Source organism: Gorilla gorilla, chromosome 21, assembly GCF_029281585.2.
Source record: "Gorilla gorilla gorilla isolate KB3781 chromosome 21, NHGRI_mGorGor1-v2.1_pri, whole genome shotgun sequence".
Classification (NCBI taxonomy): domain Eukaryota; kingdom Metazoa; phylum Chordata; class Mammalia; order Primates; family Hominidae; genus Gorilla; species Gorilla gorilla.
The window spans coordinates 76,301,205-76,317,997 of NC_073245.2; the positions used below are offsets into that span (position 1 = coordinate 76,301,205).

The 16,793-nt window shown below is 50.1% G+C and overlaps 1 protein-coding gene across 1 annotated transcript in view; it reads left to right on the forward strand.

The window, feature by feature from the left end:
• Positions 1–16,793, forward strand: part of PRPF6 (pre-mRNA processing factor 6) — a 51,972-nt gene that overhangs the window by 16,718 nt on the left and 18,461 nt on the right. The window contains exons 7-11 of the mRNA XM_004062565.4: positions 2,648–2,742; positions 3,207–3,363; positions 4,668–4,830; positions 13,790–13,908; positions 14,875–15,093. Coding sequence (XP_004062613.3) covers positions 2,648–2,742; positions 3,207–3,363; positions 4,668–4,830; positions 13,790–13,908; positions 14,875–15,093 — 753 coding nt within the window. The remainder of the gene's footprint in view (positions 1–2,647; positions 2,743–3,206; positions 3,364–4,667; positions 4,831–13,789; positions 13,909–14,874; positions 15,094–16,793) is intronic.

Below are 16,793 nucleotides of genomic sequence, written 5' to 3' on the forward strand. Positions count from 1 at the left end.
TGTGCCACCATACCCAACTAATTTTTGTATTTTTTGTTGAGATGGGGTGTCACTAGGTTGCCCAACCTGGGCTGGAGCTCCTGGGCACAAGTGATCTGTCCGCGCTGGCCTCCCAAAGTGCTGGGATTACAGGTGTGAACTACCATGCGCAGCCTGAAATTTGTTTACATAGAAATTGTAAAACTTTTTGGGCCAGGCAGTCATGCCTATAATCCTAGCACTTTGAGAGACCAAGGTGGGAGGATTGCTTGAGCTCAGGAGTTCAAGACCAGCCTGGGCAACATGGTGATGGTGAGACTCTGTCTCTACAAAAACTAAAAGAAATAGCTGGGCCTGGTGGTGCCTGTAGTCCCAGCTGTTCGGGAGGCTGAGGTGGAAGGAGTGCTTGAGCCAGGGAGTTTGAGGCTGCCATGAGCTATGATCGTGCCTCTGCACACCAGCCTGGGTTACAGAGTGAGACTGTCTCAATAAATAAACTGTCACAGTAATTTTTTTGTGGTAAAATATATGTAACACAGAATTTACCATTTTAATCATTCTTGACTGTACATACCTTCACTGACATAATTATGTTCATGTTGTTATACAACCTCATCACCATTCATCTCCAGAACTGTTTTCATCTTCCCAAATTGAAACTCCGTACCTGTTAAACACTGAGTCCTCGTGCCCTTTCTCCCCAGCCCCTGGCATCCACCGTTCTTTCTGTTTCTATAAATGTCACTACTCTCTGGATCTCATATGACTGGAATAATACAGTATTTACCTTACTGTGACAGGCTTATTTCAATTAGCTCATGGTGCAGCGTGCGTCAGCATGTTCTTTTTTTTTTTTTTTTTTTTTTGAGACAGAGTCTCTCTCTGTCACCCAGGCTGGAGTTCAATGGCATGGTCTTGGCTCACTGCAGCCTCCGCCTCTCGGGTTCAAATGATTCTCCCACCTCAGCCTCCCAAGTGGCTGGGACTACAGGTGTGCACCACCAAGCCCAGCTAATTTTTTTTTTTTTTTTTTTTTTTTTGAGACAGAGCCTGGCACCGTCGCCCGAGCTGGAGTGCAGTGGTGTGATCTCGGCTCACTGCAACCTCCACCTCCCAGGTTCAGGTGATTCTCCTGCCTCATCCTCCCGAGTAGCTGGAACTATAGGCGTGTGCCACCATGTCTGGCTAATTTTTGTATTTTTAGTAGAGACGGGGTTTCATCATGTTGGCCAGGATGGTCTTGATCTCCTGACCTCGTGATCCACTCGCCCCAGCCTCCCAGGATGCTGGGATTAGAAGTGTGATTTTTTTGTATTTTTAGTAGAGATGGGATTTCACCATGTTGGCCAGGCTGGTCTCAAACTCCTGACCTCCGGTGATCCGCGTGGCTCGGCCTCCCAAAGTGCTGGGATTACAGGCATGAGCCCCGGCGCCCCGGCCAGCATGTTCTCAGTTTAAGGCAGGATGAGACTTGACTCTTTGGTGTGTGTGGACCGCATTCACTCATCCGATGAGACTTGACTCTTTGGTGTGTGTGGACCGCATTCATTCATCTATGTGGACCGCATTCGCTGACCTGTTTATTCGCTGACGGACACTTGGACCACTTTCACCTTTTGACTATTGTGAATAATGCTGCTGTGAATACGGGTGTACAGATATTTGTCAGAGACCCTGCTTTCTATTCTTTCTTTTTTAATAAAAATTTTAATTTATTTATTTATTTATTTTTGAGACGGGGTCTTGCTCTGTCACCCAGGCTGGAGGGCAGTGGCGTGATCTCGGCTCACTGCAGCCTCTGCCTCCCAGGTTCATGTGATTCTCCTGCCTCAGCCTCCTGAGTAGCTGGGACTACAGGCATGTGCCACCACGCCTGGCTAATTTTTGTATTTTTAGTAGACATGGGGTTTCACCATCCTGGCCAGGCTGGTCTCGAACTCCTGATCTTGTGATCCACCCACCTTGGCCTCCCAAAGTGCTGGGTTTACAGGCGTGAGCCACCACGCCTGGTCAAAAATTACACGTTTTTTTTGTAGAGACAGAATCTTGGGAGGCTGAGGCAGGAGGATTCCTTGAGCCCAGGAGCTGGAGGCTGCACTGAGCTATGATTGCCACTGCACTCCTGCTTGGGTGACAGAGTGAGACCCTGTCTCAAAAAAATAAATAAAAATATAGATCTTGGCCAGGCGCGGTGGCTCATGCTTGTAATCCCAGTACTTTGGGAGGCCGAGGCGGGCGGATCAGGAGGTCAGAAGATCGAGACCATCCTGGTTAACACGGTGAAACCCCGTCTCTACTAAAAATACAAAAAAATTAGCCAGGCGTGGTGGCGGGCGCCTGTAGTCCCAGCCACTCGGGAGTCTGAGGCAGGAGGATGGCATGAACCTGGGAGGCGGAGCTTGCAGTGAGCCGAGATCGCGCAACTGCACTCCAGCCTGGGCGACAGAGCGAGACTCCGTCTCAAAAAAAAAAAAAAAAAAATAGGTCTTTTTCCATACAGAAGAAATTTGTTATTATCACAAGGTGTTGTCTGAGTGAAATGAAGGCTGTTTTCCTTCTTCTTCTGACTGCTCTCTCAGGGTTGTGGGAGGGGCACCGGGGACCCTCTGAGAACTTTTTTTTGCACCTGGTCATGTCCAGCTGACTCTTAGCTTGGCCTGTCTCACAGGTGTCTGACTCCGTGAGTGGACAGACCGTCGTTGACCCCAAAGGCTACCTGACGGATTTAAATTCCATGATCCCGACACACGGAGGAGACATCAAGTGAGTGCTTTGCAGAGTTGCTGGGCTGGGATGGAGACTCTAGTTGCCTCGGGTGTTTTGGATTTTATATGGACAGTATGCAGTCAAAATGGGACATGGCGGTTCTAAGAAATGTAAAGTGGAGTAGTTTGGTTTTTCCATTTGAAATGTATCTGTATCCATTCATATGCGTACACTCAATGTGTTACATATGATACTGCAAAGTCCCTGCCTGTGCTGGGCAGGAAAGCAGCTGGCTGTGTCCCACATGTCCCATCTGGACCCTCGGTTCTCAGCGTTTGTCTGCGGGGAGGCTACACAGGCTTGGAATAGTGCGCACTGAGGTTTTGAGTTGGTTTGTGTAACTTGGGACATCAGGACTGATAGTTCTTACATTGTGACTGTGAAGTGGGTGCCTTCATCCCAGGTCTCGGGTGCACCCCTGACAGCATGGCCTGATGCCGTGTGCACTCTCCCTCTCGTAGTGATATCAAGAAGGCGCGACTGCTCCTCAAGTCTGTTCGGGAGACGAACCCTCATCACCCGCCAGCCTGGATTGCATCAGCCCGCCTGGAAGAAGTCACTGGGAAGCTACAAGTAGCTCGGAACCTTATCATGAAGGGGACAGAGATGTGCCCCAAGGTGAGGCGTTTCCTGGGAGGCGTTTCCTGGGAGGCTGTGTGATTGTGGCCCCTACGGGAGTAAACTTGTGAGAGCAAATCTCTTTGTCTTTTGGTATTGAAACTACAGACAATAGGACAGGCTGGGGGAGGATGTGAAAAGCAGCCAAGGGCTTTTTCCTGCTTGTTTTCATGTGGAGTGAAGGCTAATCCACCACTGTTTTTTTTTTTGGAGATGAGTCTCGCTCTGTCACCCAGGCTGGAGTGCAGTGGCACGATCTCGGCTCACCGCAAGCTCCACCTGCTGGGTTCACACCATTGTCCTGTCTCAGCCTCCAGAGTAGCTGGCACTATAGGCGCCCGCCACCATGCCTGAATCCACCATGCCTGAATCCACCACTGGTTTGACGGCAGGCTAAGCTTCATTATAAAGAGCTCAGTTGGTCAGCTCTTCACCCACCTAATGGTGGCCAGGCACGGTGGCTCCTGCCTGTAATCCCAGCACTTTGGGAGGCTGAGGCGGGTGGATCACTTGAGGTCAGGAGTTAGAAACCAGCCTGGCCAACATGGCAAAACCCCGTCTCTACTAAAAATATGAAAGTTAGCCAGGCGTCGTGACAGGTGCCCATAATCCCAGCTATTCGGTAGGTGGAGGTTGCAGTGAGCTGAGACTCCACCGTGCGCTCCAGCCTGGGCGACAGAGCGAGATTCCATCTCAAAAAAAAAAAAAAAAAAAAAAACAACAAAAAAGAACGACCCGAACAGATGTGCAGTCTCTGCTTTGTCCGTGGAGTTGTCCTGAAGGAAATCATGCTCTTTTCACAAAGTGGTGTTTCATTTTTTTTTTTTTCTTTTTTTTTGAGTCTCGATCTGTTGCCCAGGCTGAAGTACAGTGGCGTGATCTCAGCTCACTGCAACCTCTGCCTCCCGGGTTCAAGCGATTCTCCTGCCTCAGCCTCCTGAGTACCTGCCACCACACCCGGCTAATTTTTGTATTTTTAGTAGAGACGGGGTTTTGCTATGTTGGCCAGGCTGGTCTCGAACTCCTGACCTCGTGATCCACCCGCCTCAGCCTCCCAAAGGGCTGGGATTCCAGGCGTGAGCCACCGCGGCCAGCCATTAGGTGTTCTTCAGTCAGACATATGGTAGCCATGTTCCCGAGTGTGGTTATAAGGGGCGACTCCTGGTGCAGGTGTGTTAGAGGCTGAGCTGATTGGCTTTTGAAATTCTGGGGCCCGAGGATCTGCTCTGGAGATCTGTGCCTGCTGCCCTGTTGTGGCTTCCAGCCTGCACTGAGCCTTATTGGTCTTATCTCTTGCCTCACAGAGTGAAGATGTCTGGCTGGAAGCAGCCAGGTTGCAGCCTGGGGACACAGCCAAGGCCGTGGTAGCCCAAGCTGTCCGTCATCTCCCACAGTCTGTCAGGATTTACATCAGAGCAGCAGAGCTGGAAACGGACATTCGTGCAAAGAAGCGGGTTCTTCGGAAAGGTGAGCCTCCCTCGGAGGTGCTGCTTTCTCCCTCCTTGGGGCCCCTCCTCTCAGCAGCTTTCCTGCTCCTGGCTCAGGCTTTTGGTGAGAGTGGATAAGGAACCAGGGACATTTTTCAGGCCTTTTCTCAGGTTGGGTTGCCTCTGCCCTTGGACCCCCATGGGGGAGGGATACTGTGGTGGGCGAGTTCCCATCCTGGAAGGGATGCTTGGGTTGAGCCCTCACTCCTGCCTTTTTCCAGTGTGTGATCTTGGATGCTTGGGCGGTCACTCTGTGGTCCAGGCTTCCCTCATCTGCAGGGTGAGAACAATGGTAGCTCAAAGCCTGCGTCATGGGGCTCTGGAGATGGTCTGTGTGAAGAGCTGAGCCGGCACCTGGCACGTGCAGACCCTTTGTGGATGTTACTCATTTTCTCTCCTGAGAAGGCACCAGAGCCACACATTGATTGAACTCTTTCCTGCTGCTGACAAGGCTGTGCGAGGCAGCGTGTGCCGTCAGCTCAGGTCAGATGACGACAGACGGTGTGCCTCCCAGGGAACCTGATTCCATCCAGGGATTCCTGCCAGGATAGAGCTTTTGTGGGTAGTTTGTTTATTTTTCTTACTGTGGATTCATAAAAGGAGCACTGTTTCTCCTGTCACTGGAAGTGTGTAGTAGATGCTGCTCTTGAACTGGGTCCAGAACAAGTGCTAGTCAGGGGGCTGTTCTGAAGCTAATCTGTGCAGGTGGCTTCTTTTTTTCATTTTTTGTTTTTTTTCTGTTTTTTTTTTTTTTTTTTGAGATGGAGTCTCGCTCTGTCGCCCAGGCTGGAGTGCAGTGGCGTGATCTCGGCTCACTGCAAGCTCCGCCTCCCGGGTTCACACCATTCTCCTGCCTCAGCCTCCCGAGTAGCTGGGACTATAGTAGGCGCCCACCACGCCTGGCTGATTTCTTTTTATATTTTTAGTAGAGATGGGGTTTCACTGTGTTATCCAGGATGGTCTCGATCTCTTGACCTTGTGATCTGCCTGCCTCGGCCTCCCAAAGTGCTGGGATTCCAGGCGTGAGCCACTGCACCTGGCCTATGCAGGTGGCTTCTATCCATTTTTTTTTTTTAGACAGAGTCTCGCTTTGTCGCCCAGGCTGGAGTACAGGGGCACGATCTTGGCTCACTGCAGTCTCTGCCTCCCGGGTTCAAGTGATTCTCCTGCCTCAGCCTCCCGAGTAGCCGGGATTACAGATGTGCGCCTCCACGCCTGGCCAATTTTTGTATTTTTAGTAGAGATGGGGTTTCCCCATGTTGGCCGGGCTGGTCTCAAACTCCTGACCACAAGTGATCCTACTGCCTTGGCCTCTCAAAGTGCAGGGATTACAGGCGTGAGCCCCTGTGCCTGGCCTTTTCTTTTTTTTTTTTTTTTTTTTGAGATGGAGTCTCACTTTGTTGCCCAGGCTGGAGTGCAATGGCACCATCTTGGCTCACTGCAACCTCCACCTCCTGGGTTTAAGCAATCCTCTTGCCTCAGCCTTCTGAGTAGCTGGGACTACAGGCACCTGCCACCACGCCTGCTTAATTTTTGTATTTTTAGTAGAGACGGGGTTTCACTGTGTTGACCAGGCTGGTCTTGAACTTCTCACCTCAAATGATCCACCCACCTTGACCTCCCAAAGTGCTGGGATTACAGGCGTGAGCCATTGTGCCCGGCCAGATTTTTTTTTTTTTTTTTTTTGAGACAGCGTCTTGCTCTGTCACCCAGGCTGGAGTGCAGTGGCGCCATCTTGGCTCACTGCAGCCACCACCTCCCAGGCTCAGGCGATCCTCCCAGCTTAGCCTCCCAAGTAGCTGGGAGTATAGGTCCCACCCCCACGCCCAGCTATTTTTAATTTTTGGTAGAGATGGGATCTTGCTGTGTTGTCCAAGCTTGTCTCAAACTCCCGTCCTCAAGTGATCCTCCTGCCTTGATCTCCTAGAGAGCTGGGATTACAGGCATCAGCCGTCGCATCCAGCCTATTCTTCCTGAATTTATAGCCTAGGAAAAATAAAGTGTATTTTATGGAATCAAGGGCAGTTTTCAGTGAGAGCTTTCCAGCTCTTGTTTTTTCAAATGTGTTTAAGCGAAATATCCCGTTGAGGCTTCTGTGCTGATAGGACCGTGCAGATGAGGGCTCTTTGGTAGAAAGCCCCTTATCAAATATAGTTTCATTCACTTACTGTCAACGTCTGTTGGAAGACAGGTGAAGGCTGCTTGCCTGTGATGCACGTTCCCCGACCCTGTGCACTCACATGTGAACGTGCTTTCCTCTGTCGGGGCTGGTTTCTTGACCGCAGCCCAGCTGCTCAGTGAATGCTCAGAGACAGCCTCTTTTTTTTTTTTATTGAGACAGAGTCTCGCTCTGTCACCCAGGCTGGAGTGCAGTGGCACGACCTCAGCTCTCTGCAAGCTCCGCCTCCCAGGTTCACGCCATTCTCCTGCCTCAGCCCCCCAAGTAGCTGGGACTACAGGCACCCGCCACCAGGCCTGGCTAATTTTTTTTTGTATTTTTAGTGGAGATGGGGTTTCACCATGTTAGCCAGGATGGTCTTGATCTCCTGACCTCATGATCCACCCGCCTCGGCCTCTCAAAGTGCTGGGATTACAGGCGTGAGCCACCGCGCCCGGCCAGAGACAGCCTCTTATAATGAGGCCAGGAACAGAAAGTTAGCACCTGTCTGGGTTTGTAGAAATCAGTTTATCTATTTTCAGCTAGGAAGAAATAGTTCTTTGATGAAGAGCCCATGAAAGTCTGGGTAATTAGTATTGTTTACTTAGAAAAGCTCTATTGAATTCTTCCTGCCACAGTTTGATGAATGATCATGAATGTCTTTGTGGCCACTCCCTGCTCACCACCAGATTGTCTGGGTTCATTTCCAGTTGGTTTGGATTTGGAGATGGGAGTATGCTGTTGGAGGCAGGGGCCTTCGGGGAGTGCTGAGGGATTGTGTTTCCACGGCTGTCCTCTCAGGGAGTGGCCTCCTGGCTGTGCTCTCTCAGGCAGAGAAGCTGGGCTAAGGTGGAATGAACCCAGGATCTCCAGGATGGCCTTTGCCGCTGCCCTAATACTGGTCCTGGCCTGCCCTTTCCCAGGAATGTTTCCAAAAACTGTATTCTTTTCCTGGGGTGAAGCCTAGCACTGCTTCATTTGGTTATTAGCAAACACTTACACATTGCTTGAAGGGTCTGGTTTTTGAAATTAAGATGACAGCTACTTCCACCGGTGACTTAGGACACCTGCCAGCCAGGGAGCCTGGCAGCGCATGGTCTCTGTGAGCTCTGGGTCGCTGTTGGGCTGAGCTGACACCTTAGTCCTTTGTTGGGAGAATAGGCGTTTTGGGTGCTGATCTTGAGACCTGAGGAGGCTGAGTAACCTTAGGCGTGGTGCTTGGCCTCTGAGCTTCCATGTCTTCCTCTGTAAAAGGGAAGAGGGCTTTCAGGATTGGGGAGGGTGCAGCATGTGAGCTTCCTGGCCAGGGTGGGGTGTCCCACGTGCAGAGTCCCCTGGGGAGACCCGGCTGGCAGCTCCCCTACAATAACGCACTCACATGCCGTGTACTCTGCTAGTTAATGCAGATGTGTGGAAGTGGAGTTATTTTACACTAAAGCCATATGCCCTGGCCTGTGAAGTGTGGCATCCTTCAGCGGCCATCGCCAGCGTGTCCCTCTGGGGGCACAGGAATGGCACAGTTCAGGTTGAGGGTCTTCCCTGCAGTCACGTGGCCCCCAGAGAGCATGTTGGCCTCTGCACGGTCACGTCTTCATGGCTGTGTCTAGCATTCAGAATACTCTTTTCCTGTTCTAGGCCAACTTCAGGGGTGTGTGCTTCCTCCACATACATTGGCTGGCTGTGGTGCTTCCTCCACTTCTGCTCATAAAGTCACACTCCTTGAAGGCCATTGTGTCATGGTGTGCCATGTGGCTTCCGAAAGCACCTGGGGAAGGTGACCTTGTTGGTTTTAGTGCCATGCCTGTGGGCTGCTGATGAGATGCCATTGGAGATATGTCAGCTCTCTCCCAAAACTTGAAGACACAGAGTCCTGGGAGTCGTAAGTTAATGACTCCATAAATTGAGTCCCGCATGAATATTCTGTTCTTTAGAGACACGAAGTTCATCTCCACCAATGCACAAAGTATTAAGGGAAGTAGTTCATATTTAGACAAATAGAGCACTCATCTCCCACGCAGGCGAGGTGAGAGCGCACAGGAAAAACAACTGTGTCGTTCTGTGTCTTCTCTCTGTGCCTAGTCGCCTGGTTGGAGGTTAGGACTTTCATTCTTTACTGCTGTGCCCTCTGCTGTCACCCTGCTCGGTCAGGGTTCTTGACCTGGATGAGTAACCCAAATCTTTTTTTTGTTTTAGACAGAGCCTCGTCCTATTGCCCAGGCTGGAGAGCAGTGTTGCAATCAGCTCACTGCAGCCTCAACCTCCTGGGCTCTAGTGATCCTCCTGCTTCTGGCTCTTGAGTAGCTGGGACCATAGGTACATACTACCATGCCCAAATAATTTTTATTTTGAGACAGGATCTTGCTCTGTTGCCTAGGCTGGAGTGCAGTGGCATGATCATGGGTCACTGAAGCCTCAACCTCCCAGACTCAAACTATCCTCCAGTCTCAGCCTCCTGAATAGCTGGGACTCCAGGGACATACCACCATGCCTGGCTGAGTTTTTAATTTTTCAAAGAGACGAGGTCTCCCTATGTCATCCAGGCTGGTTTTAAACTCCTGGGCTCAAGTGATCCTCCCACCTCAGTCTCCCAAAATGCTGGGACTGCAGATGGGGGCCACTGTGCCCAGCCAGGACCCATATCTTTATCCCCAAAGGGTCTGACTTGTTGGTAGTTTTGCTTTTTTGGTGGCTGTAGTTCCCATTAACTTTTACTGGTAGAAGCAGAAATACTAAACTGGCTTTAGGACCGGCCTCTAGATAGTCTCCCACAGTGGGTGGCAGCAACTCAGTCTCGCTTTGGGAGTCAGGGTTAGCCTCTCCAGCCAGGGCTGGTACATGAGGCCAGAGGGAGCTGTGGTCTGCACCCTGGTTGGCACATACTCCCTTTGGAGTAGCTCGTAGCTTGCTCTTTTTTTTTTTTTTGAGACTGAGTCTCGCTCTGTTGCCCAGGCTAGAGTGCAGTGGCACGATCTCGGCTCACTGCAACCTCCACCTCCTGGGTTCAAGGAATTCTCTTGCCTCAGCCTCCCAAGTAGTTGGGATTACAGGCACCTGCCACCACACCCGACTAATTTTTTGTATTTTTAATAGAGATGGGGTTTGGTTTCACTGTGTTGGCCAGGCTGGTCTCGAACTCCTGACCTCATGATCCACCCTCCTCAGCCTCCCAAAGTGCTGGGATTACAAATGTGAGCCACCACACCCGGCCTTTGGACCAGCTCTCTTGACAGGAGGGTCCAAGGAGGCGGAGACGGGACTCTTGGCAGCGGAGATGGGACTTGAGCCATTCAGCATCACTGTTTATTCCTAGACCCGTGTGTTCTGGCTGTGAGATCCAGCCGGGATTGGTGTCTATTCACAGCATTTGTGGCATCCTACTGGGCTGCCAGGCCATGGCTCTGAGTGACGGGTGCATGGTAAGACCATGTTCTGCCTGAATCGGTGAATTCACATAGCTTCGTCTTCTGGCCGTCTTTCAGTTGGTCAAGTGGACATCCAGATAATAAGGCCAGGGGTGTCTGTGCCAGTGTGCTGTGCAGAACCATGCGTAAACCACAGCAGACTTTTGTCTTCTCAGTCCCTTGACCCTAAGGAACTCCCCAGAGGTTGTAAGTGTGGGCTGAGGGAGGAAAGCGGTTGAGCAGCCACCAGTGCAGGAGGCGTCTGCCCCGTGGCTTAGGCAGCTGTGCTGCACCTGCCTTCCTTCCACACCGTCTCCTGGGTGCCATTTCCACCCTATGAGGCCACTGCTGCATCTGCCCAACCTTGTGGCTTGGTCTGTCAGTAACACCCGGAGTGGGCAGCAGGTTGCTCAGTCATTTTATGTCCCTTAGCTGAGTGTTCATTCCCTGCCAGGGCCTCACAGCCAGCCTGGGGCTGTTTCTCAGCAGGAGAGCAGGTACCTGCAGGAGAGCGTAGCTAGCTCACTTGCCCTCTCCCCTCCCCGCCTCCCCTCCCCTCTCTGCCTCCCTCCCCTCTTCCCCTCCCCGCCTCCGCTTCCCTCCCCGCCTCCCCTCCCCTGCCCTGCCCTTTTCCTCTCTTTTTTTTTGAGACTGAGTCTCCCTCTTTTGCCTAGGCTGGAGCTGGAGTTCAGTGGTGCAGTTTTGGCTCACTGCAGCCTCCACCTCCTGGGCTCAAGCGATTCTCCCACCTCTGCCTCCCAGCTAGCTGGAACCACAAGTACATGCCACCACGCCCAGCTAATTTTTGTATTTTTTGTAGAGACAGGGTTTCGCCATGTTGTCCAGGCTAGTCTCGAATTCCTGGGCTCAAGCGATCCTCCCACCTCAGCCTCCCAAAATGCTGGGATTATAGGTATGAACCACCACAATCAGCTGCCTGGCCTAATTTCTTTTTCTTTTTCTTTTTTTTTTTTTTTTGAGTTGGATTCTCTCTCTGTCACCCAGGCTAGAGTGCAGTGTCACAGTCTCAGCTTATTGCACCTGCGCCTCCTGGGTTCAAGCGATTCTCCTGCCTCAGCCTCCCCAGTAGCTGGGATTACAGGTGCATGCCACCATACCTGGCTAATTTGTGTATTTTTAGTAGAGACAAGGTTTCACTGTGTTGGCCAGGCTGGTCTCGAACTCCTGACCTCAGGTGATCTGCCCACTTCGACCTCCCAAAGTGCTGGGATTACAGGTGTGAGCTACGGGCTGTACCTGGCCCGGCCTAATTTCTTAACATCATTAAATGTCTACTGCATTCATATTTTTCCAGCTGTCATGTCAGTACCTGCACGGGCACATGCATGCATAACCACATGCACACATGGTTGGTTTGAATCAGGATCTAAGGAAAGTCTGAACATTGCCGTTTGGTTGATGTCTTCTCTGGGTTTGTTGATGGAATTGGGTTGTTTTTCCTTGAGATTCCTCACATCAGGGTTTGCTCACTGCAGCCTGTGAGATTGTTTCATGTGGGTCTCGTTTCCTGTATCCTCTGTTTCCTGTATCCTCTTGTAAATTGGAAGGTAGATTTGGAGACTCGTAAGAGTAAGCTTTGTGTTTTTTTTTTTCTTTTTTTATCGAGGAAGTATTCGTGGCAATGCAAGCAGCGTCAGGAGCTGCAGACGCTGTCACTGCTCAGTGGCCCCAGTGTCCTTCATGGAGTTCTCCACAGCCTTTCAGCTCCTGTCTTTGGCAGTGGCTGGTGACCCGTGCCCACATCTGTTCCTTCATTAGGGTGTGCAAAATGGTGACATTATAATTAGGTCACTCTTTTTGCTTTTATTGCCAGAATTATTCTTAAGAGAAGAATTTTCCTATATCCATGATTTGGTTATTCTGAGTTTATTTGGGAAAGACAGAATAGATATTTGATTTGCTTCCTTTCAACTTTCAGAATGATGAGTTGATTCTCTAGCATTCTCCAAAGGTGACTAATGGTCTCTTGGAGCTTTGTTATGAACTTTTGAATGCTGTGGTATATTTCATGGGTTTGAATACATTGCAGGTAATATTCTTAATATGCTTATTGACCTTCAGACTCTCTGATCATTGTCCAGTGGAAGTCTCTTCTAGTTTGCTCTTGAATTTTTTTTAAGTTTTAGGTATCTTTTTTTAAGGGAAAACATGTAATAATGAGGTATTTTAGGTCGGGCATGGTGGCTCATGCCTGTAATCCCAGCACTTTGGGAGGCCGAGGCGGGTGGATCATGCGGTCAGGAGATCAAACCATCCTGGCCAACATGGTGAAACCCTGTCTCTGCTAAAATTTCAAAAATTAGCTGGGTATGGTGGCCGCACGCCTGTACTCAGCTACTTGGGAGGCTGAGGCAGGAGAATCGCTTGAACCCGGGTGGCAGAGGTTGCAGTGAGCCGAGATCACGGCACTGCACTCCAGCCTGGTGACAGAGCGAGACTCCATCGCAAAAAAAAAAAAAAAAAAAGAGGTATTTCAGACACCGGCATTTTTTCGTAAATATTTGAAGTGAATTACGTAGATCTTAAGTGTGCAGTTTGATGTCTTCACAAGTGCATGCACCCGTGTAACCCACACTCGACCAAGGCATAGAGCATTTCCAGGGTGGACACCGTGGCTGACGCCCGTAATCCCAACACTTTGGGAAGCCGAAGCGGGCGGATCACTTGAGATCAGGAGTTTGAGACCAGCCTAGCCAATATGGTGAAACCCTGTCCCTACTAAAAATACAAAAATTAGCCAGGCGTGGTGGTGCGCACCTGTAGTCCCAGCTACCTTAGAGGCTGAGACAGGAGAATCTCTGAACCCAGGAAGCGGAGGTAGCAGTCAGCTGAGATCGTGCCATTGTACTCCAGCCTGGGCAATAGAATGAGACTCTGTCTCAAAACAAAAACAAAAACATTTCCACCCCCGCAGAAAGTCCCCTGGTGCCTCTCAATCAGTCTATACTATCCCCATTCGTTGGCAGTCATGCTTCTGACTTATTTTACCAAGATTAGTTTTGCCTGTTTTCAGACGTCACATAAAGGGAGTCATATAGTATAAACTGTTTTGGGACTGGTTTCTTTTGTTCAGCATGTTTTTGAGGTTCATTCCCGTGGTCGCTGGTTTCCTGAGTCCTGTTGATATGACCCTGGCAGTCTTCAGTCACTTCCTTGCTTTCTGCTACCACAAGATGCTCCGTTTGTCCTTGTTTGTGTCTGCCCCAGACCTGAAGGAAGCCACATAAAGGGCAGGTGTGTGGTCCCTGACTGTCAACCAGGGAAGTCCATCTCATTCTGACCAGCAGCATGCTCACCACATGAGCCTCTTGTTTTTATCTCCTTTTCTGTGACGTGGTTTCTCGTTTGACCTTTCCTAGCCCTCGAGCATGTTCCAAACTCGGTTCGCTTGTGGAAAGCAGCCGTTGAGCTGGAAGAACCTGAAGATGCTAGAATCATGCTGAGCCGAGCTGTGGAGTGCTGCCCCACCAGCGTGGAGGTGAGTCTGGCAGGCTCAGGGCCACCAGAGCCCAAAGTGGCCAAGGCCTGAGCCCAGGTTCAGTGTCTGGAAGTGATGATATAAGTGGAGCATTGAGCTCACTCAGGCTGCAATTTCTGGGAGCAGAAGGCCGTGTGGAACCCCAGGATGCCGTTCTGTACACAGCCGCTAGGCAGGGTGGTCAGTGGCCTCAGCTAGCTGTGCTCTTAACGGATGTGCAGGGAGAATCTTAGCTCATACCTGACCACTGCAGAAAATTCTCTGTTGGGCACTTGCTCAGGGGCCATTTCCTCTCAGCAGCCCAGAGTTTGTCATGGGAACCGAAGGTGGCAGCGTGATAGAAAACATTGCTTTCTGTCAGCTCCGCATGACTGCTCTTTGCCTCCAAGCTAAGTGGGATTTCTTTGGTTTTAAGCATTCCAGTTCACAGCATTCTGTGCAGTGATTTTTAGTCTTGGTTTTATGATACCTAGTATGTCTTTAATTATCCTAAGGGGTATTGTGAAATTCTCCAAACAACATTAATCTTATTTTATTTACATAAAAATGAATAAAGCCCGTACACATCTTAGGGATGGAATGCTGCAGAACCAAGGGTCTGGGAACTTCAGGAGGCTGAACACCCTTCTGTGTGTTTAGCCTGTGAGGGCAGTAGCCTCATCCTGCTCGTCTGTGCCAGCCCCTGGTATCAGGTCTAGCGTAATGTGTGCCTGGAGACTGTGTTTGTGAACATTCAACTGAGAATCTTTTGATGCTCACGAGAGTCACTAAATGAGTCAGAAGCATAAAGGAACAGTTGGTCAGGTGAGAAGTGCTGCTGTGGACACTTCTCAGGCCATGTTCAGATGGTTCTCGAGAGCTGAGAAAGAACGTGGTGGCCAGCGCTGGAGGGTGGGTCGCTGTCTGGCCTGCAGCTGTCCCCCCAGCACAGTGTCCTCTCCTTTTTCTCGTGTCCTCTCCGTGTAGCTCTGGCTTGCTCTGGCAAGGCTGGAGACCTATGAAAATGCCCGCAAGGTCTTGAACAAGGCGCGGGAGAACATTCCTACAGACCGACATATCTGGATCACGGCTGCTAAGCTGGAGGAAGCCAATGGGAACACGCAGATGGTGGAGAAGATCATCGACCGAGCCATCACCTCTCTGCGGGCCAACGGTGTGGAGATCAACCGTGAGCAGTGGATCCAGGTGGGCCGCAGGCGGGTGTCGTGGTGTCTGCTTTAACAGTGTACATGCAGCACGTGAGAGTCCCACGCAGGACTGGGGGTTGCTGGATGGTACTGGGGAGTCCTGTGCCAAACCAGAAGCAGGCACAGGTGTGAATGGGCCCTGAGGGACCTGGGCATGCCCACTGTCGCTCTTGATGGATTCAGGCCTGGAGTTCGTCTTGGGATGAACACTTCAGAAGCCCTTTCAGTGTGTGCACACCTGACTGCATTTCTTTGCTAGTAGAAATGATACACCTACGAGAGGAGGACAGGAAGTCTCATGGCTTCTTTTACTCTTCCCCTCTCCCCCACACCCCTTTTTTTTTTTTTTTGAGAGGGAGTCTTTCTGTCACCCAGGCTAGAGGGCTAGAGTGCAGTGGCACGATCTTGGCTTACTGCAACCTCCACCTCCTGGGTTCAAAGCAGTTCTCCTACATCAGCCACCTGAGTAGCTGGGATTACAGGCACCCGCCACCATACCCAGCTAATTTTTGTATTTTTAGAAGAGACAGAGTTTCACCATGTTGGCCAGGTTGGTCTCAAACTCCTGACCTCAAGCAATCTGCCCGCCTAGGTCTTCCCTGTCTTTTATCTTTGTCTGTAGACTTAAGGCTATAGAAAAGTTTCCAAAGATGATCTAACTTAGGAAGTAGGGCTTGGGTTCCCTCTAATGTCTTCTTTTAAGGAGTCACCCACTGAGTTATGTTTCTCTCAAGAAAAATAAATAATGAAATTACTATTTTCTGTTTTATTTTATGACAGTTTGTCTTTCTTTCCTTGCTTCCTTCTTTCCTTCTTTCTTTCTTGAGACAGGGTCTCGCCGTGTTGCTCAGGCCGGAGTGCAGTGGTGCAGTCATGGCTCACTGCATCCTTGACCTGGGCTCAAGCAATCCTCCCGCCTTAACCTCCCAAGTGGCTGGGACTACAGGCATGTGCCACCATGCTTGGCCAATTTTTTTATTTTTATTTTTTGTCTTGTTATGCTGCCCAGGCTGGTCTTAAACTCCTGGCCTTAAGCAATCCTACCAGTTCAGCCTCCCAAAGTGTTGAGATTACAGGCATCAGCTGTCATGCCCAGCATATGACAGTTTATTAAGCTATAATTAGCGTTCTATAGAATCCACCCATTTAAAGTTTACGATTCAGTGGTTTTAGTATATTCACAGAGCTATGCACTATCACCACAATCTTAGAACTTTCTCATCACCCCAGAAAGAAATCCTGTATCCGTGAGTTGTTGCTCCCCATTTTCATACCTCTGTAGCCTTTTGTTTTTGTTTTTGTTTTTGTTTTTTGAGACAGGGTGGGTCTCTGTCTCCCAAGCTGGAGTGTATGGTGCAATCAATCTTGGCTCTCTGCCATATTTGCTTCCTGGGCTCAAGCAATTCTCCTGCCTCAGCCTCCTGAGTAGCTGGGACTACAGGCGTGCGCCACCACACGTGGCTAATTTTTTTCTATTTTTTGTAGAGACGCGGTTTTGCCATGTTGTTCAGGCTGGTCTCAAACTCCTGAGCTCAGATGATCCACCTGCCTCGGCCTCTCAAAGTGCTGGTATTACAAGCGTGAGCCACCGTGCCTGTCTAACCTTGTTTTTTTACTTTCTTTCTCTATACATTTTTTTCTGGACATTTTATATACAGATGTTCAACTTATGGGCTTATATCCTGATAAACCCATTGT